Consider the following 26,605-nt stretch of genomic DNA (forward strand, 5'->3'; position numbering starts at 1 on the left):
TTGTGCATTAATTATGAGCCATACAGAAGTTATTCACTTACCTGTTCCGTTGCTAGCGTCCTCGTCTCCATGGAGCCGTCTAATTTTCGGCGTCTAATGGCCAAATTAGACGCGCTTGCGCAGTCTGGGTCTTCTTCTTTTCTCAATGGGGCTCCGTGTAGCTCCGCCCCGTCACGTGCCGATTCCAGCCAATCAGGAGGCTGGAATCGGCAATGGACCGCACAGAAGCCCTGCGGTCCACCGAGGGAGAAGATCCCGGCGGCCATCTTCAGCAGGTAAGTAAGAAGTCACCGGAGCGCGGGGATTCAGGTAAGCGCTGTCCGGTGTTCTTGTTTAACCCCTGCATCGGGGTTGTCTCGCGCCGAACGGGGGGGCTGTTGAAAAAAAAAAAAAAACCCGTTTCGGCGCGGGACAACCCCTTTAACTACGGTGGATGAGTTGACTCAGAACTGGGGCCACAAGCTAGTTTTAGCATTACCTCTGATTCCCAGAGTACTCCAAAAATTTCTTCACAAAAAATATATCCTTAGACTATTGTAGTCCTATTTTGGCCCGGAAGAGACAGGTTTTCCTTACTGAAGAATTTGAGCATCCAGGAAACCGTACATCTTCCAACCGTTCCACATTTATTGACCTAGGCTCCATCAAATCTTCATCTTTCAGCATGGATACTGAAAAATCCATAGTTTTAAGGAACGGCCTGTCAGAAAGGGTAATTTACCTTTTTAAAGTGTGGGAAAAAATTTGCATCATGGAGTGGTGAAACGAGGTTTCAACCATCAACTCCAAATCTTTGTATAATTCCTGACTGTTTTCAAGTCAGACTGGACATGGGCCTTTCCCCCTAGTACATTAAGGCTCCAGGTAGCAGCTCTCAGTGCTTTTTATAATGCTGAGGTCTCAGAGGTCACATGGATCTCTAGGTTTCTGAAAGTGGCAGACCTACTGAAGCCTAGAATTGAGAATCTATTTTGATCTTGGAATTTTAAACTGGGTCCCTAAAGCCTTCGCTTCAGCTTCCTTTGAACCTTTTGATTCTATACCAATTTTTAACACTGAAAACTGTTTTTCTACTTGCCATAACCACAGTATGAAAAGTAGGTGATGTTCAGGCTTGATCATTTCAGGACCCATTTTGTAGGGTCAGTGAGGAGAAATCTGTAGTCAAATTAGACCCTTTGTTCCTCCCAGGATAGTATTATCTTTTCATAGATCTCAGTATATATCCTACTTCCCTCCTTTGATAACCCAAAAATGACCAATAATGTAGATATTGACCAATAAGGTGTGGTGGAAACAGGCTGAACTGGATGGACATTATCCTCTTTCAGCCTAACATACTATGTTACCATGATACATAGAATCCACAAGCCAATGGAGGCATGGCAAAAATTAATGAATTCAATTCTTTGGTTGCAACAAGGGAAAAACTACAGCTAAGAGCTCGATTTCTAGATGAATTTGTCTGGCTATTATTGAGGTGTATATAAAGTGGTCAATAAACCAATCCCTGAAGGCCTTAAAGCCCATTCTACCAGAGCTGTGTCTAATTCATGGGCAGAACAGGCCTCAGCTTCCTTTGTTCAAATATGTACAGCGGCTGTGTGGAAGAAATTACATACTTTTACCAAACATTACAGGCTAGATATTCGGGCAAATTAAGACCTAGCCTTTGGACACTAGGTCCTTTCTGCAGTAGCCCCTCTGTAATTTTGTGTCGTTGGTACTTCTCAGGTGATGTTGTAGAGATGACTGGGGAAAAGGGGAATTGGACTCCTCTGTAAAGCTGGGTTTACACAGAACGCATGTCGGGCAAACTATGCCTGACACTCTTCCTTGCGTTTCCTCGCTCCTGTGCTCCTGCATGGGAGCTAGTAGTGTTGGCTCGCTCACAGAGAGGCCAGCAGGGTGGCAGGGCGGCTGCTGGAGAGTTCTCTTTTCTCGCTCCCCCGCCTCTCTCCATTGGCATAACACAGCAGCTGTTCAGTACTGAACGGCAGCTATTCAAACTGAACGAGGAGCGATCGGCTCAACATCTATCATTTATACTGCATAAACGATGAGCCGAACGGAACGGCCGCTGTGTTAAGTGAATGTAGAGAGGTGGGGGAGCGAGAGGAGAAAAAATCTCCTGCAGCCTCCCCGCTAAGAGATAACCATACTAGCTCCTGTGCCTGAGCTAGTGGTATGCAGGGATGAGTTTTGGGCATCGTTTGGCCGACACTCATCCCGTCTAAAAAGGGCCTTAATCCAGGTTACTGGAAGTCTCCACAACGGCACCCTCTTGCATTCCTGCAAAGCTGTATATATTCTAAATTTGATTCCTACCCTTGTCTGTCTGTTAAAAATCATTGAGGAGAGTGTGGGGGGGGGGGGGGGGGGGGCTTTTAAACCTCTGCCACCTCCTGATAGGTCAGGTAAAACGCACTCTGGTGGTGCTGTCATAGATGTCATGTTCGTGCGGCACAGGAGCACCACGCCCAGCACAGACGCAGGACGGCATTCCGACAAATGCAAAAAGCACTCACGATCCACTGCTAACTCAGACTACACTACTCCAAGTAGATAAATGGAGAAACCTGTCCCTACAACTCAGGAGAATGAGAAACCCTGCCTAAAAGCAGTGTAGGCATCCTGGTAAGGACGGCCCCACGGTCTTCATCTAGGACCTAACTATTCCTGACTAGGTACGTGGAGAAATGCACAAGACACAACAAAGAAACAGTGCAAAGACTAACAAACAGCAAAAGAAAAGAAAACCAGCACTTAAAGGGGTTGTCTCGCGAAAGCAAGTGGGGTTGGCTGGAATCGGCACACGTGACGGGGCGGAGCTACGCGATGATGCGTAGAAGGGGGCGGAGCCAGAACGCCGCTCGTGCCAGACCGAGCCGGAGGCAGAAGACCCTTCTGCGCAAGCGCGTCTAATCGGGCGATTAGACGCTGAAGTTAGACGGAGCCATGGAGACGGGGACGCCAGCGCAGGGAAGGTAAGTGAATAACTTCTGTATGGCTCATATTTAATGCACGATGTATATTACAAAGTGCATTAATATGGCCATACAGAAGTGTATAACCCCACTTGCTTTCGCGAGACAACCCCTTTAACTGACAGTGGAAAGCTTTTACCCAGGATAGAAGCTCCAGCCTGCTCTAAGGATTCCTCTAGCTGAACTGAATCAACAGCTAGGAAGAAAGGGAGGAGTAGGGATATAAAGGCCTCCACACCTCCTGATAGGTAGCACAGAAGGAACCACACCCCGAACCCTTTCCCACAGGTATGACTCTCAGATAGCATACCAGTAGGCAGCATCCAGGTAAATAGCAGCCCCCGCACAACATGTGTTAACCCGTGTCCTGCATAGTGGCAGGGTGACAGGTCTGTTTCTGTATCATGGCCACGATGCCATCGCAGCCAACCAGCTACGACAGTAGGGCCCTCCAGGAAACTGGATTATCGGTGAATCTAATTGCATTTTTTTTTCTTTTCTAGCTATGGGACTTATGTTTTAAGATTTGCAAACCTTCCGCGCAGCTCTTGTCCATTTGTGCCTGTTCCATTTTGTGAGCTGGTAGTATTCTTGAGGGAACTGAGCTGACTAAATATAGTTTTGTTATTTGGTAGTTTGGCTTTCCAGAATTCTTCTGCTGCCGTTATAACCTATTTTACATATGTTGTAAAATCCGCCTTTGCTTCTGAGAGGAAATGTGCTCTTTCCATTCACTATTTTGGTAATGCTTGATGTAATTGTGCGACTTGTTTTGTACGTTAGCAACAAGTCTGTGTATACATAACACCATTCATGCTCGCTAATAGGGATATTTACTGATGACTAGAACAAATCTTTGCTTCATAGGGCTGATCTTGTTTGAAATGTGAAATTTACAGAATTCAAAGAAAATAACCTTTAAACAATCCACGTTAGTCAAATTTTTTTAACCCCTTAAGGACCAAGCTGTTTTGTACCTTAAGGACCAGACACTTTTTAGGGATTTTACCCATGTCGCGGTTTTACTGCCCTGTTTTGTTTCCTTTAGCTACTAAAATTATTTTTACTGCGTTTTTTTTTTTCCATGACACATAGGGCGTTTTTTTAATATCTTTTTCACTGACTTTTCCCCCCCCCCCCCTTTTTTTTTTTAATTTTTTTTTTGTTTTATTGGGGTTAAAATGCTAAAACCAAATGATTAAAAAAAAAAGGTATAGTTAGTTGTTTGTTTTTTAAATTTAGTATATTTATGCTAAAATAAAGTATGGGAATGGGTTCCTCTATTTGTTTCGGACGTTTTGATGTATAGTATGTATGGTTTTTGGTTTACAGGGGGCATACGGCGACGGTTTTGATTGGCATTGATTTTAGGTTATTTTCTTATGTATATATTGTTTTATTCTGTAATATTGTTCTACTTATGTATGGAATTGTGTTTTTTACTAGCTATGCCCCCCATGACATCATGTAAGACCTCTTGGGGACATTCACTTTTTTTTTTAATTTGACACTTTCCCACTGTAGCTGGGGCATCCATAGGAGCCCCAGTTATAGAGGGAAAATAACCCCTGCAGTGACATTAGTCACTGGTAGAGCTGCCTAGGGTCTAGCATGACCCTCCAGCTCTGCTGTAGCAGGGAACCCCGTTGGTCACATGTCCCCACACCCGGCTTCCGTAGTGAAAGTTACACTGTACCTTCACTTTGAGTACACAGTGCTCAATCAGCACTGTGTACTCAGGGAAGCAGAAGGCAGAAAGGGTTAAAAAACCCTCCTGTCCTCTTTTCAGGGTTACTAACAGCTGATAACCTGTTCCTGCTCTGATTCATTGCAGAGCAGGAGGCTTAAAGCGTCGCCGGGAATGCAATTGCACCCAGGACCCTTATGGGGCCCACAAGGCCTCTCTTCTCCATATAGGGAGCCTAGTACTATGAATAAAGCATTCCAGTTGGGGGCCCTGTTACAGGTTTTGCATTGGGGCCCAGGAGCTTCAAGTCACACCTCTGCATTAAGGGGTTAAGAGAAGTTGGGGGCTCCAAGATAAACTTTTTCACCCAGGCCCATGAGCCTTTAGCTACGCCCCTGGAGGGGATCCTATATTTTCTAACACATTTACTGTCCAGACCAGACAGCTCATACAACTACTATTACAAAGCCTGAAATGCCTAGAATGCAAATAAGTAAAAAAATGGACACTGGTGCATCACGACATACTGAAAGAAGTGCCAATTACATTGTTAATGCCGCTGGTATAGGATGGGGCATAACTTGTGATTTAGCTTTGATGTAAATGCAAAGAGGTGTTCAATGATGAACTGACAGTGCATAAAAGTTTGAGACTGGCAATATTCTAACCAGCGGCATTCAACCTAAATAAAACTTCCGGTGTGTGGCATGGTTATCGTTGGGCATTATAAGAAGGGGGGGAAAAGACCTATAAAGTGATTTGCCCCTAATTTGAAAATGGCTACCGCTTGAGTGTTCGTGCACTTGGGGAATATTGGTTCTCATAACTTTGGAGCAAGCCTCCATTATTCCCATGAGTATTGTAGGGAGTGTCATGCCCCAACAGGATGCACTGGATCCGTAACCCCCGAAATGCACAACTGCACACAAAACAGTGGTAAACTATAAAGAAAACCGACATAAATGAAACAGCCTCTAAAGACCCTTTACCCAGGGAAGGGACCTGCCTATACACAGATAACCCACCCTGATAAGGGCGAACTTGACCACACACCTAGGCCACTAGCAGACCCTACGTGGGATAGGAGAATACCACAGAAAACAAGATGTAAATGATAACTGCAATACTTGGCTTGGAGAAGATTCAGGCAAACGGGAGATCCAGTACCAAGTTGTGACTTCAGAGGAAGACTGAAATTAAACATCATTCAGCTAAGCACGAGGCCAGGTTAAATAGTCCTCCCAAATTGCCCACAAGTGAAACCCAGCAAGTTTCACCTAATACCACTCCCACCAGAGCCGGAAGATGGAGAAACGCATACAAGACCTGTACCAGACTACTAGAAAGGAAGCGATCCCAGAACTGCCTGAAACAGAAGGTTTTTGGGCTCTTTGTGCCTCTAGTCCTCCTGAAATACAAAGGTTTTAGGCAGTTAGGGGAAAAAACACGCAAGGCAAGAATGCTTTCAAAAGTAGAAGTGTTAATAGTTCATTTTGTCAATTAACAAAATGCAAAGTGAATGAACAAAAGCGAAATCTAAATCAAATCAATATTTGGTGTGTCCGTTCTTTGTCTTCAAAGAATCAGTTCTTCTAGCTACATTTTGCACAAAGTCAGGGATCTTGTAGGATTATAGTCGGGTTTATGATTAACCAATTATATCAGACAGGTGATAATGATGATCATTTTCCTAGTTTTACAACCGTGCAGGCCATGGGAACAGCGACCTACACAAACACAACCTAAATAAGGACTGGAAGGAAGAATATGCATTTAAACGGACAACCCCAGCATAAATCGAATGTGCAAACAACCACAAAGACAAGGAACGCCAAAATACTTACCAAATGTAATACAACTCAAACAGATGGAAATATGAATGTTAGTACACAGTAGTGGTTTGTATTTTGGCCAGGATACGTAAGCTCATAAGCCCACGTCAAGGATCCTTATTGTCTTTTGTGTTCCTACTCCAAGAAGATAACTAAAACCACAAAGGGGGAACCCTAGCTACAAGTGGAGCGATCGTCCCAATAGGGACGACTCCATGCTGGAACCTCCAGGCCTGGCTCGCCCTTGATGATAATGGGCAGGAACACCAGACAAGGACCCAGAACCTCATGCATGCAGCTTGCACCAAAACAGAACATGCATGACTCCAAACACCAGAGTTCTGGGAGATAAATGGCAAAAATAACCAGCACCCTGTAGTAAGAGCAGCTTGTATTTATGTGCACAAGACCGATGGTGATTGGTTGGCTGGAGAATTCTACACCATCAGCCAGGAGGGTAGGAGGTGGTGGGGATGGTTGAGTAGATCAGAACAAAGCGGAGTGCAGGAAAAACTACTATAAGGCTGCCTGCAGACGGTCGGGTCAGGCGGTGAGGATTCTCGCCGCGGGACCCGAGCGCCTGCAGGGACCAGCACATACTCACCCGCGCCCGCCGGCTCCGGCTGTTTGATGTGCCGGCTTGCCGATATTTCGCGTGGCCAAATCACGGCTGTCTGCATAGGATTGCGTTTGTTAAATCAATCCTAGACTGGCTTCCAGCGGCGGAAATCCCGCCGCGGAATTTCCGCTTGTGTGCAGGCGGCCTAACAGAGTGCTGTAATTCACTCCAGGTGAATTTTCTGCTTTTATTAGCAGTTAGGGGAAACAACCAGCAGCAACTCAGAGAGAATATGAGACAGATGGGAGATAGCTGTGTACTATTGAGTGGCTGCGGTTACGCTACACAGCTTGTGAAAGGGGAGAGGGGATAGGGAGCTAAACTTGTGCACATTCATGAGAAAGACCAGCTGATTAGTGCTGGGAACCCACCAACCCAGAAACTTGAATGTAGGAGAACCTGCAAACCAAGTACAAGGCTTTGTAAATGCATGAGAAGGAATACTCAATGCAAAAAAAGTGCATAATTTTTTTTTTTTTTTCTGCAGGGACTTAGTAATATATGTGTGTATTGATTCTTCATGTGCAAAGGTTTCCGTAGCCTTTTAATTGTAAAATCACATTGACTAGAGTTTTTTTTAAATGTTTTTGTTTTATATAAAGTAAATTCTCCCTGATGTAGATTTATCCAGTATGTGTACATTTGTGAAGACTTTAGTCATTTAAAGACTGCTAACACTTTTTTGTGCTATGTTTTTAGGTGAGACCGGTCTCGGCAAATCAACTCTTATGGACACGTTATTTAATACAAAGTTTGAAGGGGAACAAACGTCTCATTCACAGCCTGGGGTTCAGCTGAAATCAACCACGTATGATCTGACAGAAAGTAATGTCCGGCTGAAAATGACCATTGTCAGTTCTGCAGGCTTTGGCGATCAGATCAATAAAGAAGACAGGTAACGCTGCGAATGTTTGGTTCTGCGATGATGGGTAATTTGTTAACAAGATGCAATGAGGTGGACTTTTTTTTTTTCAACCCTTTCCAATCCTGTGTTTGACCTCGTCCGACATTGAGATTTCCCTGCATAGCTCCCATGTCTCGTGAGGTCAGACACGTTTCTAACACTATGCAAAATAAAGCTTAGATGTCGGAGCTCTGTCCTGCATAGTGTTAAAAAACATATGCTATACACGTTCTATACAGTTGTAGGATGCCTCTGTATGGTACTGTATTACAGAGATGGATAGCTATCATTACAGAAATTAGAAATTAATAGTCTTATATAAATGTATGTAATATCAGTATACATATATTTACAGCATTATTACAAATGGTCTTCCTGATGTGAAACACAAATTGCCAGTAAAGTCATCATGACTGTTCATATTTATAGAGTCCACAATGCGCTTTCCAATCCAAATATAAGTAAGAGCTGGGGACTGTGCGGGTGGCAGGGAAATTGGATTGGAAAGGGTTAAGCAATTATTTTGGTTTTTGTCTTTTTAAGTTACAAACCCATTGTGGACTTCATTGACTCCCAGTTCGAGGCCTACCTGCAAGAAGAACTGAAGATTAAGAGAGTTCTTCATAATTACCACGACTCTCGTATACATGCATGCCTCTACTTTATTGCCCCTACTGGACATTCCTTGAAATCTTTGGACCTGGTGACTATGAAGAAACTGGACAGCAAGGTTTGTTCCTCAAATGTTCGCTTTTCACACATGGACTCCAAAAAAATCTGTATCGTTCTCCCATCTCATTGATTTCAGTGGGAAATCCACCCCGTAGTTCATAAAACTGATAAACCGCTGACATGTCATGGGGCTCATCCATTTGTGGGTTTGCCACATCTTCTAATCTGCTGTAAGAGTCACAGCTTTCTGGTACAGATTTCCATGCAAGTATTCTATTTCCTGTGTGCATTGGCTGCAGTGTAATCCTATATTTACTCAATATTTGGACAAATTTTAATGCTAAACAGTCTTTTTGTTTGATTTGCTGAGAACTGTGTTCTCCCTCTGTGTAGGTTAATATTATTCCGATCATTGCGAAGTCTGATGCCATTTCCAAGAGTGAGCTGACGAAATTCAAGATTAAAATCACAAGTGAGCTGGTTAGTAACGGTGTGCAGATCTATCAGTTCCCAACGGATGATGAAACCGTGGCAGAAATAAACGGAACGATGAATGTAAGCCTTACTCAGAACTTAGATTTATCGATAAGATTGTTTTTTACGTTGCACCTCACTAATTGCCAAAATGCCGATGTCTATTCATTTTATTCATTCTAAACCTATCCCAATTCACTGCATTGTACGCAGGTTGTGAAGTGCCTATTATCTGCCATGGCAATTCTGTCTCTAAGAGCCCTTTTATACGTGACTACTAGCGCCTGCCAGTCATCTCAATGACACCGGAGCAATGGAGGCAGGCTGTACCGGAGATCGCTGCTAGCCACCCACCTCCTTACTGAGTAAACGGGCATAGATGAACGACTGCCTGTTTATACAGGCTTAATGTCGTTTGGTTTTATGCCTGACCTATTATTGCTCAGTTTTGCGATCCAGTAAAGAAATGAATGATAATCGTCCCATTTTTAAAAGGGTCCTTTTAACTCTTTCCAATCCAGAATGTCTGATGTCTAAAGACATTCTGATTAAAGGCTGTACAGCTCTGATGTCGAGAGACATCTGGCAGGGTATATTACTGGCCGCTCCGTTGTCGGGGCCTCTCCGGCATGTCCCATACCGCAATACTGGCTCTAGCCAGCAGATGGTGCCATTGTATAATGGCAGAAAGAGAAAGCCCCCTAGGAAACCCTGACCCCAAAATTGAATTGCAAAGGGTTAATATTTTTATATGATTGCTCCATGGCAAGTTGTGTGTATGCTTGTCCAAGATTTGTTTTTAGGATAAACTGTACGTGTGAAATGCACTTATACAAAAAAATATTTACAAAACTCCTGAGAACCCTTTTGATATGTTGGACTTTGGTTCGCTGACCTTTTTATGTTTTATTTGGCAGGCTCACTTACCATTTGCTGTTGTTGGAAGCACAGAGGAAGCCAAAATAGGAAACAAAATGATGAAGGTTCGGCAGTACCCGTGGGGAACTGTACAAGGCATGTTCTTCTAATGTTTGTGTGTTGGCCACAACAATCCAACCCACCACTATCAACTGGTGTTGGAAGTGTAATATTTTGATTTTTAGTGTTCAAGTTGACTTAAACCATAAGAATTCTTCAAAAAAATTTGGTGTCTTGTTTTAGAAATGGCCGGGGGTCTGGGATGCTTAATTTATGTCACTAACTTTGGAATACACTCGCAATGCATTCTGGGAACCGACTGCTTTACTGAATCTGTTTCAGGTTGTAACACCAACCTTTTATATTTGCTTTTTCTAGTTGAGAATGAGACACATTGTGATTTTATCAAGTTGAAAGAAATGCTTATACGGGTGAACATGGAAGATCTGCGGGAGCAAACGCACACACGTCATTATGAGTTATACCGAAGGTGCAAACTAGAGGAAATGGGTTTCAAAGACACTGACCCTGACAGTAAACCATTTAGGTAATGCTTCCTTGTAGGATAGGTTTGCTTCCTAAGTGCTGTGGATGCTTGAGCATTGGAATTCCTTGGTGGATGGTTAAAGCACATGCATGAAATAAGTAGTATATACCTTTTAAAGTGGTTGTCCGACTTCTAGCTGTTTACTGCAGGAAGCATTCACATTCACTTCAATAGGACGCAGCTTGCAGTACCAATTCTGGCCACTGCATGATGTATGGAGCTGTCTGCTTACTGCAGCAAGACTCCTAGAAGTGGGACAACCCCTTTTAATCCAAGCATGTACTAAAAATCATTCCTATTGCTGTATTTAGTTTGCAGGAGACTTATGAAGCAAAAAGAAATGAATTTTTGGGAGAACTGCAGAAGAAAGAGGAAGAAATGAGACAGATGTTTGTACAAAGAGTCAAAGAGAAGGAGGCGGAGCTAAAGGAGGCTGAAAAAGAGGTGCATAATTTTATTTAATTTTTTTTCCCATAGGTTTCATGTTTTAGACGTTTCTACCTTCACTAATATTGACTTAGTTCTGTTAATACTGGCCTATTCATGAAACTATTTATATATTTGATATTGCTTTGATATGCAACACGAATCACAAATGGCCATCAGATTGTTTACTCACACCTCATTAGCACAAGATGATCTCTGATATCAGATGTCCTCTTGTCTTATTTTGGGTCTAGATTTGGCTTTTAGGGTTTGCTTTTAATTATGTGTGGACAAAAATGTTCCCACAGTATCCAGGAACTTTCTTAACTCCCACCATGCTTATCTTTGCTAAAGCCATTTAAGTAAACATCTTAAGATATTTCCCTTTTGTCCGTATTGATGAGTGTAAATCACTTTTATTATAAGTGGATTCCATTTTCGTGTATGATTCATGGTCCTTTCTGATATCTGTGCTGACCTTTCACCTGTGCTTGTGACCCTGCAGTATAGTAGGAGCTGACGTTTTTGTTATACATCTGGATTATGTTAAGACTAGAGATCAGCGAACGTACTCATTTAGGGCGATTTCGCAATCGAGCACTGCTTTTTTCGAATAACTGACTACTCGGGCGAAAAGATTCGGGGGGCACCGGGGGTGAGTGGGGGGTTGCAGAGGGGAGTGGGGGGGGGGGGGAGAGAAAAGCTCCCCCCTGTTCCCCACTGCTACCCCACACTCTACCACGCCACCCCCCGAATCTTTTCGCCCGAGTAGTCAGTTACTTGAAAAAAGCGGTGCTCGATTGCAAAATCGCCCTAAACGAGTACGTTCGCTCATCTCTAGTTAAGACTAGAGTTGAGCAAACGTACTCTTCCGAGCTTGATGCTCGTTCGAGTATTAGCAAACTCGATTGTGCTCTCTACTCGAGCGAGCATCATGCCGTGTTTGACCACGCCCCAAGTTTTGGCCCCTTCCCGCTGTGACATGTCAGTTTTTGCCCCTCCCCGCTGCGCCGCAGCGCATGTCAACGGCAAGTTGGCTGGCAGAGAGAGAGAGACAGACAGACAGAGACTCGGCACCCGGCGGGTCCCATACAAAAATGCACGAGTTTCCCATTGTAGTCAATGGGGTTCGTTACTCGAGTAGAGCTCTCAAATTTTACGAAAACCTCGACTCGAATAACGAGGACCCGAGCATTTGGGTGCTCGCTCATCTTTAGTCAGCACATCCTCCAAGAAGTACTACTTTTTAAATCTTTTTAAATAGCCCTGCGTTTCAGCTGACATTGATTTTTCAATGTGAAATTTCATATTGTCTATACTCGTAGGCACTCTTGTATTTTCTGTCTGTATGGCATCACTCCGTGTGAAATGTGAAGTACGTTTATTTTTACATATAAAGATAGGCTTTAAGTTGGATGCAATTCACATTTATCAACAGCGGGCAGCCATTAGTGTTGGCCTCCCTGCCTCCACCAAAACTGAAGCCCAGTCGTTGAACTGGAGTGGCATTCTTAATGGAGAGGTTAGAAGTAGTACACGACCACCTTACCTGTAATTGTCTGAGAAATATTTGTCTTTGATTTTAATGAAGCTTCATGAGAAGTTTGACCGTCTGAAAAAACTTCACCAAGATGAGAAAAAAAAGCTAGAAGACAAAAAGAAAAGCTTGGAAGATGAAGTAAATGAATTTAAAAAGCGGAAGACTGCAACAGAATTACTCCAGTCCCAAGCACAACAAGCGGGTGGATCACAGACCCTAAAACGAGAAAAGGAGAGAAAAAAGTAAGTAAACCAATCAGGGTGTAGCAGAGAGAGTGCACAGAGCATACTTCCAGTTTGTGATATCTCTGCAGAGCATACAGTATATTCTTTTAGAATTAGTAGCTCCCAGCTCAACCCAGTGACCAATGATAATATACTCCCTTCTAAATTCCTGCCTGAAATGTCATGGAATTTAAAAAATATATATAAAAAATGCCATTTTTTTTTTTTTGAGCAATCTGTTGCTTGTGATGAGGGGTTCCAACCTCAGTCCTAACATGCGGACAGCTTGACTGAGAACACAGGAAAATTCAGGAAAATACATCAATCTGTAAACACAGAATCGGTGAAACGTGTCTCCTACCTTGTAGATAGTGATGGCAGTGCATCAGTATCTGGACTAGATGATAGGATGCCTACTCAGAATGGTAAAGATATGTCCGTCAGGTTAAACATGGCACCGTGCCGGTAATGGACAAAAGGAAATGACTGAAGCGATGCCTGGTATGAGCAAAAGGGGAGGGGGTTAAGTTAGCCCACAGCAGACAGCCCCCCCCCCCCATGTTTTGAGAATCGGTGTGGGTCTTGGAGTTGAGACTTTCCCTACCGATCACATTTTGATCATCTATAAATGGGTGACAAAAGTCCGTTTTGGTACAACTCCTTAAGCTGTTAATATAGGGGCATTTTTTTTCTCTGATTTAGAAAGAGCTTCTACTTGCCCTTCTTTAACATAAGCGGGGAGCTTCACCTCCTCACCAAACCTATTACCTGCCCTTCTCTGTGTATTTGTGACATGCCCTCACCTGACACTTTTTACAACATTTCTTATGAGGAGATTGTGGAGGACGGCAGGTATTTGGTTTGGTGAAAAGACAAGGAGCTGCGTTTATTGATGATAAACCTACCAGAGAGGGTGGCCTTCTATGTGCAAGAGTGGATGGCGGGTTTCTTGCTGCTGACCAGAGGAAGCCCATGCCAAGTAACAACGTGTCATGGCTCCCACTCTCATACCCCCTGCTGTCTTATCCCGCACTACAGAAATGTGGGTTGGCGGTCTGCTAGATCTATTGCACATGTTTCCGTTTAGCAGGTAGGGGCTTGCAAGCCATGGGGTTGGGGACCTCCGGTAAACGCCATTGGGCAATGACCGTAAAACCAATTAGAGGTGAAGTGCATAACATTTATTATCTTGTTACAATGGCAACTGTCAAGTGGGGGGATAGCTTCAAAGTTGATGTGTTGAAGTAGGAAAGCTGGGCAAGTGTAAGGATCTGAGCAGCTCTGACAAAGGGCGCATTACGATTAGTGATGAGCGAGCATACTCGCTAAGGGCAATTGCTCGAGCGAGCATTGCCCTTAGTGAGTACCTGCCCGCTCAAAGGAAAAAGTTCGACTGCCGGCGGGGGAGAGCGAGGAGGAACGGAGGGGAGATCTCTTACGATGACTAGGTCAGAGAATCTCCAAAACAGCCGGTCTTGTAGGGTGTTTCTGGTATGCTGTAGTTAGTACCTACCAAAAGTGGTCCAAAGAAAGATTATTGGTGATCTGACCATAGAGTTATGGGTGCCCAAGACTTACTGATGTCAACTTGTAGGTTTCAATCTGATTTGAGCATCTGTAGAATTTATTGGTAAAAAAACCTCCAATCCATGGAGGCCCCACCTCACAATTTAAAGGACATAAGGGGTCGGCTAACGACATCTTGGTTTTAGATACCACAGGGCACTTTCGGGTGAATCTGTGGCGTCCATGGCTCGATAGATCGGAGCTGTTTTAATGGCACAAAGAACCCTATAGAATATTAGGCAGGTTAAAGGGGTTGTCCCGCGGCAGCAAATGGAGACGAGGACGCCAGCACCGGAGGGGGTAAGTGTATAACTTCTGTACGGCTCATATTTAATGCACGATGTATATTACAAAGTGCATTAATATGGCCATACAGAAGTGTATAACCCCACTTGATTTCACGGGACAACCCCTTTAATGTAATGTTCTAGCTGATTGGTGTACAAAGTTGAACTGTGCAGTGTTGAGTACTATGTGATGAATTACAATGGGGACCGGTTAACCGAGCCATACACATGTTGCCATGTTAATAACTTGTAGAGAACAGCATCCCTTTTATATACATAAGACTGTCAATGAATTCTTCCTGAAATGCCACCATCTGACAGGTTCTAATGTGTACGATCACCTTCATTCCTGCTGTCATCACCAGTTTAGCACTATTTCATTATATGCATTGGATACAAATTATATACATATGTGCATGTATGTTTTCACGGTGGGGTTCCATGCATTACACCATCCATTCTTGTTTGTTTTTTTCATTATTTACATTTTGTTACATACTCATCTACAGCATTGCTTTTGCCATGGACATGCAGGGTATACTGAGGGTCATTCACCTCAGAGGGGCAGCTAAGATCTATAAAGCTCTTTAGGGCAGGCAATGCAGTATCTTTATGACCATTTAGCCTACATTCTGTACAGTGACTAACAAAGAAAAGTGTCAGTAAGAAGATTGACACAATGCTTGGGCCTGTTACATGGCGGAGGCTTAGAAAAACCCGTAGACCTGTAGTAATGGTCAGCTGAGGGATCTCGCTGTGTAATCGTTACCATGTACCCTCAACTCATCCAATCGTGTATATTTTATTGTCCTTTTACACAAACTGATTAGCAAGCCCGAATTTTCCTCTGTGCATTCGTTCACCCAACAGTTGGACTGTGTAAGGCTGGGTTCACACAGGGCGGATTTGCCGCGGTTTTTCCCTTGCGGTTTTGCTGCAGAAGAACTGCTTCTGTGGCAAAACCGCTTCAAAGGTTAATTTGGGCTTGCGGATTTTTCTGCAGATTTTCGTGCGGAAAAATCCGCACGAGTTTTTTTTTCCGCAGCGCTTTTTTACTTTTTGCCGCATATTTGGTGCGGATTTGGCAGCGTCCATAGAGATCTATGGACAAAAAAGCGCTGCGGAAAAGACCGTAGAATGAACATGCTGCATCTTTTAAAACCGCGCCGCAGTTGCATTTCCGCACTGCGGCTGTGTGGAAAAAAATCCGTCCTGTGAGAACAGCTTTTTGGCAAATCTCATTTGTGCTGCATTGCACTGCAAACGCAGCGGTTTTGCTGCAGTGCGGATATGCAACGTCAATCCACGGCAAAACCGCCGCAAATCCGCACTGTGTGAACCCAGCCTAAAAGGACCAACAGTGATTGTTTCATTGAGCATACCCATGTTCAATGCTTGTCTGTACACTTCTCTATCGATATGAACAATCATTATGACAATCTTCTGGCTCTCGTCACGGAAAATTAAATGAGCTTCAAAAGACATGCATTCTGATCGGTGCTTGTCGAGGCCCATTTACACGTAACTATTATCATTCAAAATTTGTTCAAACGACCAAAAATGAGCGATATTCGTTACATGTAAATGCGGCCATTGTGCCGTTTTCATCTGAACAATTCCAGAAAAAAAAGAGTTGCACAAACCACAAAAAAGGAAACCCGGACTATAGTTCCAAGATAACCCATAAGACACACAATTTTTGTTCCTCCTTTTCAAAGGATGGCTGCAAGATTTCGACCAGTATACCACCGGCCTTTGTCAAAGCAGTCATGCTTTGAAATGGAGGAAGAAAAGGTTTTTTTTACTTTTCCACTGCATTGTTGTGCTGCTGCAGACTGTGTCTCTTATGTTTCATCTGAACGATGATTTTAAGGTGAACTTAAAATGATTCGTTCAGCACAGAGAGATATATGAGCATGCGGTGTTCTCTGCGGGAGTCGGGAGATTACATTGTAACCTGCTGACACCCACAAGGAGAACAATGCAGTGGTGTGCACAGCTGGGTGTGGGATTAATCACACGCTGGGCTCCACAAACAGCTCCTGGAGGCCCTTTTACATGCAAATGAAGATGATAACTTGTTAATGGCAATTAGTGGCCATTAACACTTTATGCAAAAAGATAGCTAACTTTCAATCGTTTGAAAGATTATCTTTGCATGTAAATGGACCTTTAGACTGGACTGAGAACTCGGACAGTCTGAATGGACCTTAAGATGTATGGAGTCGGGAGTATTTAGCACCTACATCCTACATGGGTATCTGTCCTCAGACTGCTTGAATTCTTCCCCTCAGACATACAAGTGTACCTGCCAACACATTTAGATGCTAGCTCCTGTCTATCTGCAATGTGATTAACAGTAGATGTTAGTTTATGGATCGGTTTCATCCACTCATTGTAGTTTTAGCAAAAATGAATACAATGTAAACAGCCAGTCTGTTGCAGAATCTACTTCTTCCTAGTGCTGCTCTTCATTGTAAATGACCCTCAGTTGTAATTATTTACTGCATGCAATTACCTGTTTTGTTTTCATATAACTTCATCTTTCCTATTAACATCTCACACTCCCATTCGTTGTTACTTGTGTGCTGTTTTTACAGTTAATTCTGCCGTTTGCTGCATGGCTCTGGTAAGCTGCTGTAAAACAAGTTAAGCTGGGGGAACTATAGCCTGATGTGCCAGCCTGTCATATGCTGGGTGTACTGACATAGTAATTGTAAGGGTTCATTCCCACGGGTAAGATCTTGCCATGTAATACGCGGTGAATGGAGTCAATGAAAGTACATTGATTTTTTTTCATTCACATTTGTGTACATTCGTTGCGTGTAATATGCATATGAAAGACTGCAGCATGCTTTATTTCACGGCGTATTACACGCTTACTGACCCGTTATTCTCTACGGGTAGAGTATTCAACGTTGTCCATACATAATAAATTGCGCAGTCCACTATCGCTGACGTACGTGGCTCCCAAAGTGGTAATGGGCTGCGTGATCCACAGAGCATTTTACACATACGCCCGTGGGAATGAGCCCTAAGATAGATATTTCAGCAGTGGACTTCAAAGTTAGCCTCAACCATTTCAGCGAATCTCTCACTGTATCCCAAAGTACCACTTCAGTGCTGTAGGACTGATGGAATAGAGGGAATGGTCTGTCACTACCGTATTTAACCCTTTCCAATCCACTGTCTGACGTCTAAAGACATTCCGATTGAAGTCTGTACAGCTCCGATGTCGGAACACGTCCAGCAGGGTATTCTAACTGTATATTACTGGCTGCTCTGTTGTCGAGGGCCTCTCCAGCATGTCCCATACCACAGTACTTGCTCTAACCAGCAGATGGCGCCATTGTATAATGGCAGAAAGAGAGAGCCCCCTAGGAAACCCTGAATCCAAAATTAGATTTCAAAGGGTTAAACCCATTGAACCTAGAATTAAACTGCTCAGCTTGCTATATTGAAATGTGCAAGGTAGTCTGTTTAGGAATAAAACTATATTTTTTTATATCTAGCCTCATTGTAATTATTAAACCGTACATAAATGTTCACAAGCTTGAATTCAGTATTTTGTAGTGCAGTATTTAACTTTTTTATATTGAGTAGGAAAGTGGAATCCTCCTCAATTTCCAGTAGTCTGCAGCCCCCGTAAGTGTTTGTACGCTCTATAAATGTTCGGAAACCTTTTTTTTTTTAGTCCATCTGCAGTAATAAAATCGTAGCCAAACTGCTTAACTTCACTCCTACAGATACTCCGTGACCAGTCAGGGGATGGAAACTAGGAAATAGAACTTTTCTGGTTTTCATCCTTTTTTTTTATTTGGTACTTTTCAGCGGGTTACAGTTTTCTCATGCGTCTTCTGGCCTCATGGTGTTAATAACCTCATCAGCCTAGATGTAAACAAATGCAGGAATTCTTTTTCTCTGCTGTGACATCGTCTTTCTATAGAAGCCGGTCTAAGGGCCCTTGTCTGCTGCAGAAGTGGCTGGATTGGGATGGGGACCGCTATGGCTGCCCTCCTCCATTCCCAATAAACAAGCAGTCGCTCATAGACGGACAAGGGCTTGTTTACCCGGGCCAATCGTCATTCAGTTTTTTATATCTGCCTAAACTGAATGGCGAATGAATTATCGTTCAGTCACTGGCCACATTTACACTGAACGAATATCATTCAGATTTCCGCAATCCAGCGAGAATCTAAACTATTATCAGTCCATGTAGAAAGGCCTTGATAAGATAGTAGCCATGTTTGTTATATACGACAATGGCTGTGATTGGCTCATCGGGTGCCGGTGCTCGATTAGCCAATCACAGCGCTCACTTTGCTGGAGGCGGGGTATTCAAAGCCCTGTCACCAGCAGAAGATCAGCTGTAAAACAAAGAGGACGCACCACCGCCGGAGACCAACGGGACGCCGCGGGCCAGGTGAGGATTTTTTTATTTTTTTTTAACGGGGCACTTTAGCTAGGTTCTATTATTTTCGGAGGAGGCCTTATATTTCAATCCTCCCCCGAAAGCCCAATAGGTCTTACTATCATGGTAGGACCTAGTTTCGGGGAAACACAGTAGTTCATGCTTCTGCTGTGTGTCGTAGTACGGAGTGCGCCTAGTGATGTGCTCAGGAATTATCTGTTTACTAATTGTTAGGAATTACTTTGAAGATTTTTTACTATGACTGTGAACAGTATATTTCCGTTGTAAACATGGAACTGTAAAACTACTTGTTTTTTTCTGTAAAAATCTCAAATATGTTTTGCCTGGTTATACAGTAGTTCCCAACTAAGTGCTAAAAAAAGTGTGATTGCATACTAATACCCTGCATTACGTACATTACCTGCATGCCATTACTTTTGACTCTCACATGTGCTTTGTCACTAGTGTTGTCTGCTGACCACTCATGGGGTTTTAGCTGTAAGCTGTGTTGTCTGATGCTGCTCATTAGAGATGAGCGAGTATACTCACTAAGGCTAACTACTCGAGCGAGTAGTGCCTTAGCAGAGTACCTGCCCGCTCGTCTCTAAAGATTCTGCTGCCAGCGCGGGTAAGAGGTGAATTGCGGCGGTGAGCGGGGGGGAGAGAGAGATCTCCCCTCCGTTCTTCCCCGCTCTCCCCCGCCGCTCCCCGCCCGCCGCCGGCCCCCGAATCTTTACAGACGAGCGGGAGGATACTCGGCTGAGGCACTACTCGCTCGAGTAGTTAGCCTTAGCGAGTATACTCGCTCATCTCTACTGCTCATCCTTTCCTGCTGACTTAGGCCAGGCTCACACAAACAGGTTCGATTCCGCATGCAGATTTCCACAACAGGATACCTGCGATCTTTAGAATGATCGCGGATGCAAACTGATGTACGCCTTGAACATCCTTTCAATCCTCACGGATCTCTCCTCCCCTCCAGTTGGCTTTCTATCTATTCTCCTTTGAAGTTGCATGCGTCTCCACCACTCATACGCAACGTTAATTATGTATGGGCGACAGAACACACGCATCCATTGACTTCAACGAGAGCCTTCCATGCGGAATCCGCACTAAAATAGAGCATACTATGATTTTTCTTCCGCTTGCGGGATACGCAATTCGTATCCGGGAGTGTGAACGAAAAAGCAAAAATGCATGCCTTTCAATGCCCACGTTTTACCGCAGGCGGCGATCACGGAATCTGCAATCCAGATCCACCCGTGTTAGCCGGGCCATACCTGGAGATTCTAAACTGCCATATATTGTGTCTGCAATGTTCGTATATTGAATGTCTCTATAGACCCCCATGAAGACCAAAATAGCGGGTTTTTGGTCCTTGTCGGCGTCGGGCTGATATACTCGCTACGTGCTTTTACCCACCTTCCACTGGATAGAAAACCACATTTGACTGCTCTTCTATATGCAGAAACTGCTGTCAAAGGCTAGTGAAGGTGTATGGGCGCCTTTTAGATTGGTCCATTACACAGTAGATGTCGATCTTCTTAGGTTTCCCAGGCGGTAATGGGGATTGTGAAACCTGCAGTGGCTGAAAATAATATCTAGTTTCTTCATATACACATGTCCCTACTTACAGCTCAGGGCGGCCATATTGGTTTATGCGCTACTGATGCACACAAACTGCTCTCCATTAACTTGTTCTCGGGTTGCATTGCAGAATTGCCCATTGCTTCTCAGTAGTAATAATCTACAGCAGCTCTGCTACTTGCAGTCTCCTTCGCTTGTACAATAAGCATGATGTCTTTTTTTCCTTTTCACCAGATGCATATACATGTTTTTTCCCTGCATAGTGTGCTTTCCAAGAAGGTTACAGCGAACGCAGAATGCCTATGTAAAGCTTCCTTTTACTGCCCCTCATGGAAATGTCTGGGGGACAATCAACTATTGTCCCAAGCAAAGTAGAGGAAGGAAAATGAGAAGAAAAAAAAAAAAAAGCTTTAAGGCATATTATGGGGAATTGGAAAATGTTTATAATTAATGATTGGCCTGTGACTTTCTGCTCATTGTTCCCTGTAGGGAATGTAGTTTAGTGTAATAATGCTCTTGGCCACTTTATTGCTGGCTGTTACTAGTCGCCTTGTTAAACTTGTATTCATGACATTGATCATATTCACTATGTTGACAAAAGTATTTTGACACAAATAGAAAATGATGAACTTTGATTTTATTCCCCTTTTTTCAATACAGTGTTGGGCGCCTTTGGCCTCAATGACTGCAGTATCCCTCCTAGGCTGCTTTCCATCAAATTCTGATATGTGGAGGGATTTACTTCCATTGCTCGAGGAGAAACTGCAGCTAGTGATGCAGGGGATGATGTACGTGTTGGGCGTGCAGGGATAGGACGGTCTTCACCAAATAGCTCAATGCCATTTAGATCCAGACTTTGGGCTGGTCAGTGAAGTTTGCAGATGTTCAAGCACTATGTCATACAGCACGCAGTGTTGAGGCTTGGTTTAAGGAGAAGGTCATGTTGGGAGAGACACAGAGCTGTACCGAAGTATTGCCATAAGGTAGGTAATGTCACATTGTCAAGAATTTCCCTGAACCCATTGTCATTGAGCATGGATTTCACTACAACCAATGGCCCTATATCACGTCTGCTTCAAGCGTGCAATTGCTGCAAACTGAACCAAAATAAAGTGAACTGCAAATGGGACTTGCGAGCAGACATCTAACAACGACTGACAAACATCCAAACCCTTACCAAGAATATCAACATACATAAGCAAATGGAATAGCTAAAGTATGCACAAGGTTTTGGTTCATATTTTGGCCAAGATACTTAAGCTCATGAGCCCACGACAAGGGTCCTCATCTCGTGAGTCCCTACTCTAACAAGACAACTCAAACCCCAGAGAGTCCTGCCTACAAGTGGGATGATCACCCCAATAAGGACAACCCCATGCTGGAACCTTGGGGCCTAGCTCATCGTAGAAGGTAAAACGCATACAACCAGAACACGGCACTGTTCACACCAACAGCCGCGAGAATCTCACCCAGAACCTCATCCATGCAGCAACACCAACCAAAACTTGCATGACTCCAAGCACCTGGATACTGGGAGGAATGAGAAGATAAATGACCGGCACCCTCTAGCAAGACGGGCTGCGTTTTATGTGCAGCAGACTGGTGATTATTGGCCGACTAGAGCAATACACACACCCACCTAGCTCAATCATCCCACACCTGTGGAAGTGTGTGCCTGGAAACCCATGAACTACAGGTCCCAGGAGCACAACATGACACCCTAGTCCTTCCTAGCAGCAACACCATAACAGAGCCTCCTCCAAACTTCACTTTTAGGCCTTATGTATACGACCGTATATATGCCACTGTTCAGCGGCGTCCAAAAATCGCAACCATGTGAAGCATTGGATTCCAATGTATTCATTCACATGAACTATTTTTGAGCATGTAAAAAAAATCGCAGCGGGAAGAATAGCACATCGACTACCGGTTTTGGTCGCTGATTTTATACACTACATCAAGAGATAGGTCTCGCATTATCTTTTGCTGAGAAGCTCCCATAAACTTCTATAGAAGCGGGGAGATAAAGGATGGCGATAGAGTTTAGCTGTGTCCAATGCTGGGAAAAGACAGCTGACTCTATTTAAGCATTAGCAGTCGCTCCGAGGATTTCTGCCGATCGAGGGATTTCCACGCAGTGTTTTTTTTTTTGTTTGTTTTTTTTGCCAATGCATAGCAGCCGTGTGAAAGGCAGAAAATATGAGGCTAAAGTTCGGGAAGCGATCGGGGCAAATCTTCAGTCATGTCATTTTATGACCCGTACGGGTGACCGTAAAAACGCGTACGGTCGTGAGGCCTTATGACGATAGTCGCATAAAAACCACTCTCCATGCAACCATCACGCCCAAGTGGGGCCATCTAAATGGAAGATGGTGAACCACAAAACCTGTTTCCACTCATGTCCAGTCCAAGAATGACGCTCCAAGCACCATCGAAGGCGCCGCTGTACATTCACTGTTGTGATATATACAGACGCTCGTCCGTGGTAATCCTTCACATGCCGTTCCCTATGGATGGTTCTGTGCTAATGGGTGTTCCAACGGCCTGTGAGACCTCCTGAGGGAGTGTTTCAGCAGATGTGTGTGATGCCTTCACAGCTTGTAGAAGGCTTCATTGTCCACGTTCTGTCAGTCTATGAGGTCTCCATGTAGTGCACCGCACACACCCGATGGTTTTCATGTCCCAATAACATGGCCAACAGTGGATAGGTTGCTCAGGTGACGTCCCACCACCAGACCCCATTGGTCATCTGTCAGCATTACACCTTATACCATCCTGATGGTTCCTGTACTGGGATATACTGTGTGATCCTCTCCTTTTATACCTAATGCTCACACATCCGATGTGCATATCCCCTTCACCAGACAGCACAGGATTGGTCGAGGTCCCCGATACTTTTGTCAACATAGTGTACATCTGTATGAAGCCTTTACTGGGTTTGACCCCGTGTGGGGCCAAATATTTGCAGATGTGCCGATTAAACATGGAGTACTTTTATTATACACATTTGAGTAAGATAAATTTACTTTATTGCTAGATTGTACTGGCTCCATCAGTTCTTGATGAAAATTGGTTTTGTTGCATATGGAAAAAATTGACCTTCACTTTGACAGACACTCACCAAATAGTAGTTGTTAGTGCCCATATCCACGGACGGAGTGGAATACGCCCGCGGATTACCGCCACGGGAGTACTGCATTTAAAAACGTGAGTGCCTGGAAGTGATCATGTAATCCCGAGGTCTCTATCAATACTATACTAATGGAAACCTTACGTGGCGGAAAAACGGGGTGAATTAGAACATGCCGCGATTTCTTTCCCGTGGCAGAAATCCGCAGCAGAATCACACATGTGACCACTGAGCTATTAGCTATGTTATTACGCTGTGGAAAACACAGCAGAAATCCGCCCGTGGGAATTGGCCCTTAACCACATAGTAAAGTTCTATTAAGCTGCAGGCAGCGGTGATGGGAAAATTCTTACTTTTGTGGCGTTGAGCGTATAAACGCTTCACCATGTTTATTAGACATGTGGTCATTGCCATAATTGACATGCATATACTGTATATTGTCCTGAAAAATGTAATACGGCTGTGTAGACTAAAAAATAAAGAGGTTAACCTCTGCAATGACAAGGGAGAATGAGAAGACGCCGCAGGTATAAGCTGTTGTCATCAAGACAATGGTACATCTACTGAGGAGCTGCTGCCCCGGCGTGCAGGGTGCACCAAGGCAAATGATGGCACAAATGTAGACCAGAAGCTGTGGGTATTAGTGTATCTTGACGCCACCAGAAGAACTGGTGGAGCCAAGATAGTAGGAGTTTGACAGGGGTTTGCCGCCCCCTCGTCATGATTGGCTGTCCTGCATTCTCCCCATACTGACCCTCACAGGTCCTGTAGCCAGCGCCATCCGCATTGCAGGAAGCTCAGAGCGCTAAAGGGCACTGGAGCACGCCGTGAAGGAAGGTGACCGCACTGCATGTGCACTTCACAGCCCAACTGTGCGACGGAGCGGTGAGTGGCGGCTGTCAGCAGCTGAGCGCCAACGTTCAGAGCGCTGTGCTGCTGCGCAGCGCTGAGTGCAGGTGTTGAGATCATGTCGCCGCTGTGGCTCACAGCTCTCAACGGCGGTGCTTGGCACTTTAAACGTACGGATTGCTCAGCGCTGCACAGCAGTAGCGGCGGCGGGAGGGGTGTGGGATTTATAGTCACCTATGAAGTTTCAGTGTTCGGCATGGGCAGCAAGAGTCAGCCAGGAGCAGGAGCTGCTTTGGCCGACGAAGGCTCCACAGGTAGAGTAGCAGCGCCCCGCTACAAGCCAGCTGAGGTGAACGCCAGGGACAAGGAGAGCGGAGATGCTAGGATGGCAGGTACAGTGAACGGCGCCCCAGAAGCAGGACCTTGTGAGCCACAGAAAGGGGACAATAACGTGCAGCCCATCACAAACGGGGCGGCAGCCCCCTGTCAAACTCCTTTTATCTTGACTCCACCACAACTTCCGGTGGCATCAAGATACACTAATACCGCAGTTGTGATGCTATGATTTGCCCGCAGCCTGAGAAAATATCCAGAAGTTATGAATTTTAGGATCTGTTCACGTCTTATCTGCAATGTAAGCGGATCTTCCAAATACAGTCCATACAGCATCCTATACATTTCTGTATAAGAGGATTTAACCGTAAACTTCTGCAACTCAAAAGACATACGTTCACCGGCAGGCTTCAGATATAAGGCCCAAATGTGCTATCAGAGAGACCTGTAGGATGGGGTTCATATGGGAGCTTCCATCTAACGTCTGCAGTGTCTTCTGCTGCCGGTGACAAGAGGCCCCCTTGTGGTAGATCTGTTATTGCAGGTATAACTTTGCAATTTCGATACCCTTTTTATCCCATTAAACGGACTTTGCCTTGCATGCTTTCTGTGCTAACCACTAGTTTTTTGTTTACTTATGATATCATTAATCCATTTTTTTGTTATTTCTGTTCACAGTTCTGGTTTCCTGTAACACACATCCCTTTGGCACATTGCATTGATTCCCCTATGTTCCTTTACCATATCATCTGCTCCCAACCCATCACCTTCTATTTCTTTGCATGAAAGCTTGAATTCTTGGCAGCTTGTAGAAGACGTCATGAGTTGTACGAGGACTAGCACCTACCTATGTTGTATCCCCTCTCCTTATTTTGCATTTTTTTGCATGTACTGCTAATAAATCCCCTTTAATTATGCTGCTCCTGGCATCCATCCAACCTCTCCTATCAATGTTGTTGAGCGCCTACCACAGACCTACAGCCCCACACTGAATTACTGTTTTTGACTAGTCCCAAAAAGATATTTGCTGTTTGTCTCATCTGTCAGTTTTCACATGTCAGAACTGCAGTAGTTTTCTAGGATCTCTGTTGGTTGAGGATCTGTGGGAAACTGAAACCGGTCCAGTACGAACGAGTATAGTCAGTTGTGTGGTTCACAATCACATTTATTAGTTTTTTTGATAGTTTTTCTAGACTAAAGTACTTATTTTTGTATGTTCTCAAACTTTGTGAAAGTTCCATGCGAATAAATAAACTTTATTATGTCCTTTTTGTTTTGTTGTGTTTTTCAAAGGTGCGCTATTACTATTCCACAAATCTCTTATATTGTGGCGTTGAGGTTTTTATGACATTTCAAGGCAATTTGTGCATTGCAAAGTTCTTTATTGTCTGTATGCATCTAAAATAGAAGCGAAGCATTAAGTGAATTTTCAAACAATCTTAACCCTTTCTAATCCACTGTCTGACCTCTAAAGACATTATGATTTAAGGCTGTACAGCTCCGATGTTGGAAGACGTCCGTCGGGGTTCTCTTACTGTACATTGCCAGCCTCTCTGCTGTCGGAGCCTATCCCACATGTCACCTCATGCAGTACTGGCTTTAGCCAGCATAT

The 26,605-nt window shown here is 44.1% G+C and overlaps 1 protein-coding gene across 4 annotated transcripts in view; it reads left to right on the forward strand.

The window, feature by feature from the left end:
- Positions 1 to 26,605, forward strand: part of SEPTIN6 (septin 6) — a 74,871-nt gene that overhangs the window by 32,443 nt on the left and 15,823 nt on the right. For 2 of the 4 annotated variants that reach the window (XM_066581750.1, XM_066581747.1), the window contains exons 3-9: positions 7,825 to 8,020; positions 8,573 to 8,759; positions 9,095 to 9,256; positions 10,093 to 10,189; positions 10,472 to 10,640; positions 10,952 to 11,084; positions 12,658 to 12,848. In XM_066581750.1, coding sequence (XP_066437847.1) covers positions 7,825 to 8,020; positions 8,573 to 8,759; positions 9,095 to 9,256; positions 10,093 to 10,189; positions 10,472 to 10,640; positions 10,952 to 11,084; positions 12,658 to 12,848 — 1,135 coding nt within the window. Of the gene's footprint in view, positions 1 to 7,824; positions 8,021 to 8,572; positions 8,760 to 9,094; positions 9,257 to 10,092; positions 10,190 to 10,471; positions 10,641 to 10,951; positions 11,085 to 12,657; positions 12,849 to 17,283; positions 17,309 to 25,671; positions 26,260 to 26,605 lie in introns of those variants that run through there. The other 2 variants (XM_066581748.1, XM_066581751.1) reach the window with 2 other exon arrangements.

This window comes from Eleutherodactylus coqui, chromosome 10, assembly GCF_035609145.1.
Source record: "Eleutherodactylus coqui strain aEleCoq1 chromosome 10, aEleCoq1.hap1, whole genome shotgun sequence".
NCBI classification, from domain to species: domain Eukaryota; kingdom Metazoa; phylum Chordata; class Amphibia; order Anura; family Eleutherodactylidae; genus Eleutherodactylus; species Eleutherodactylus coqui.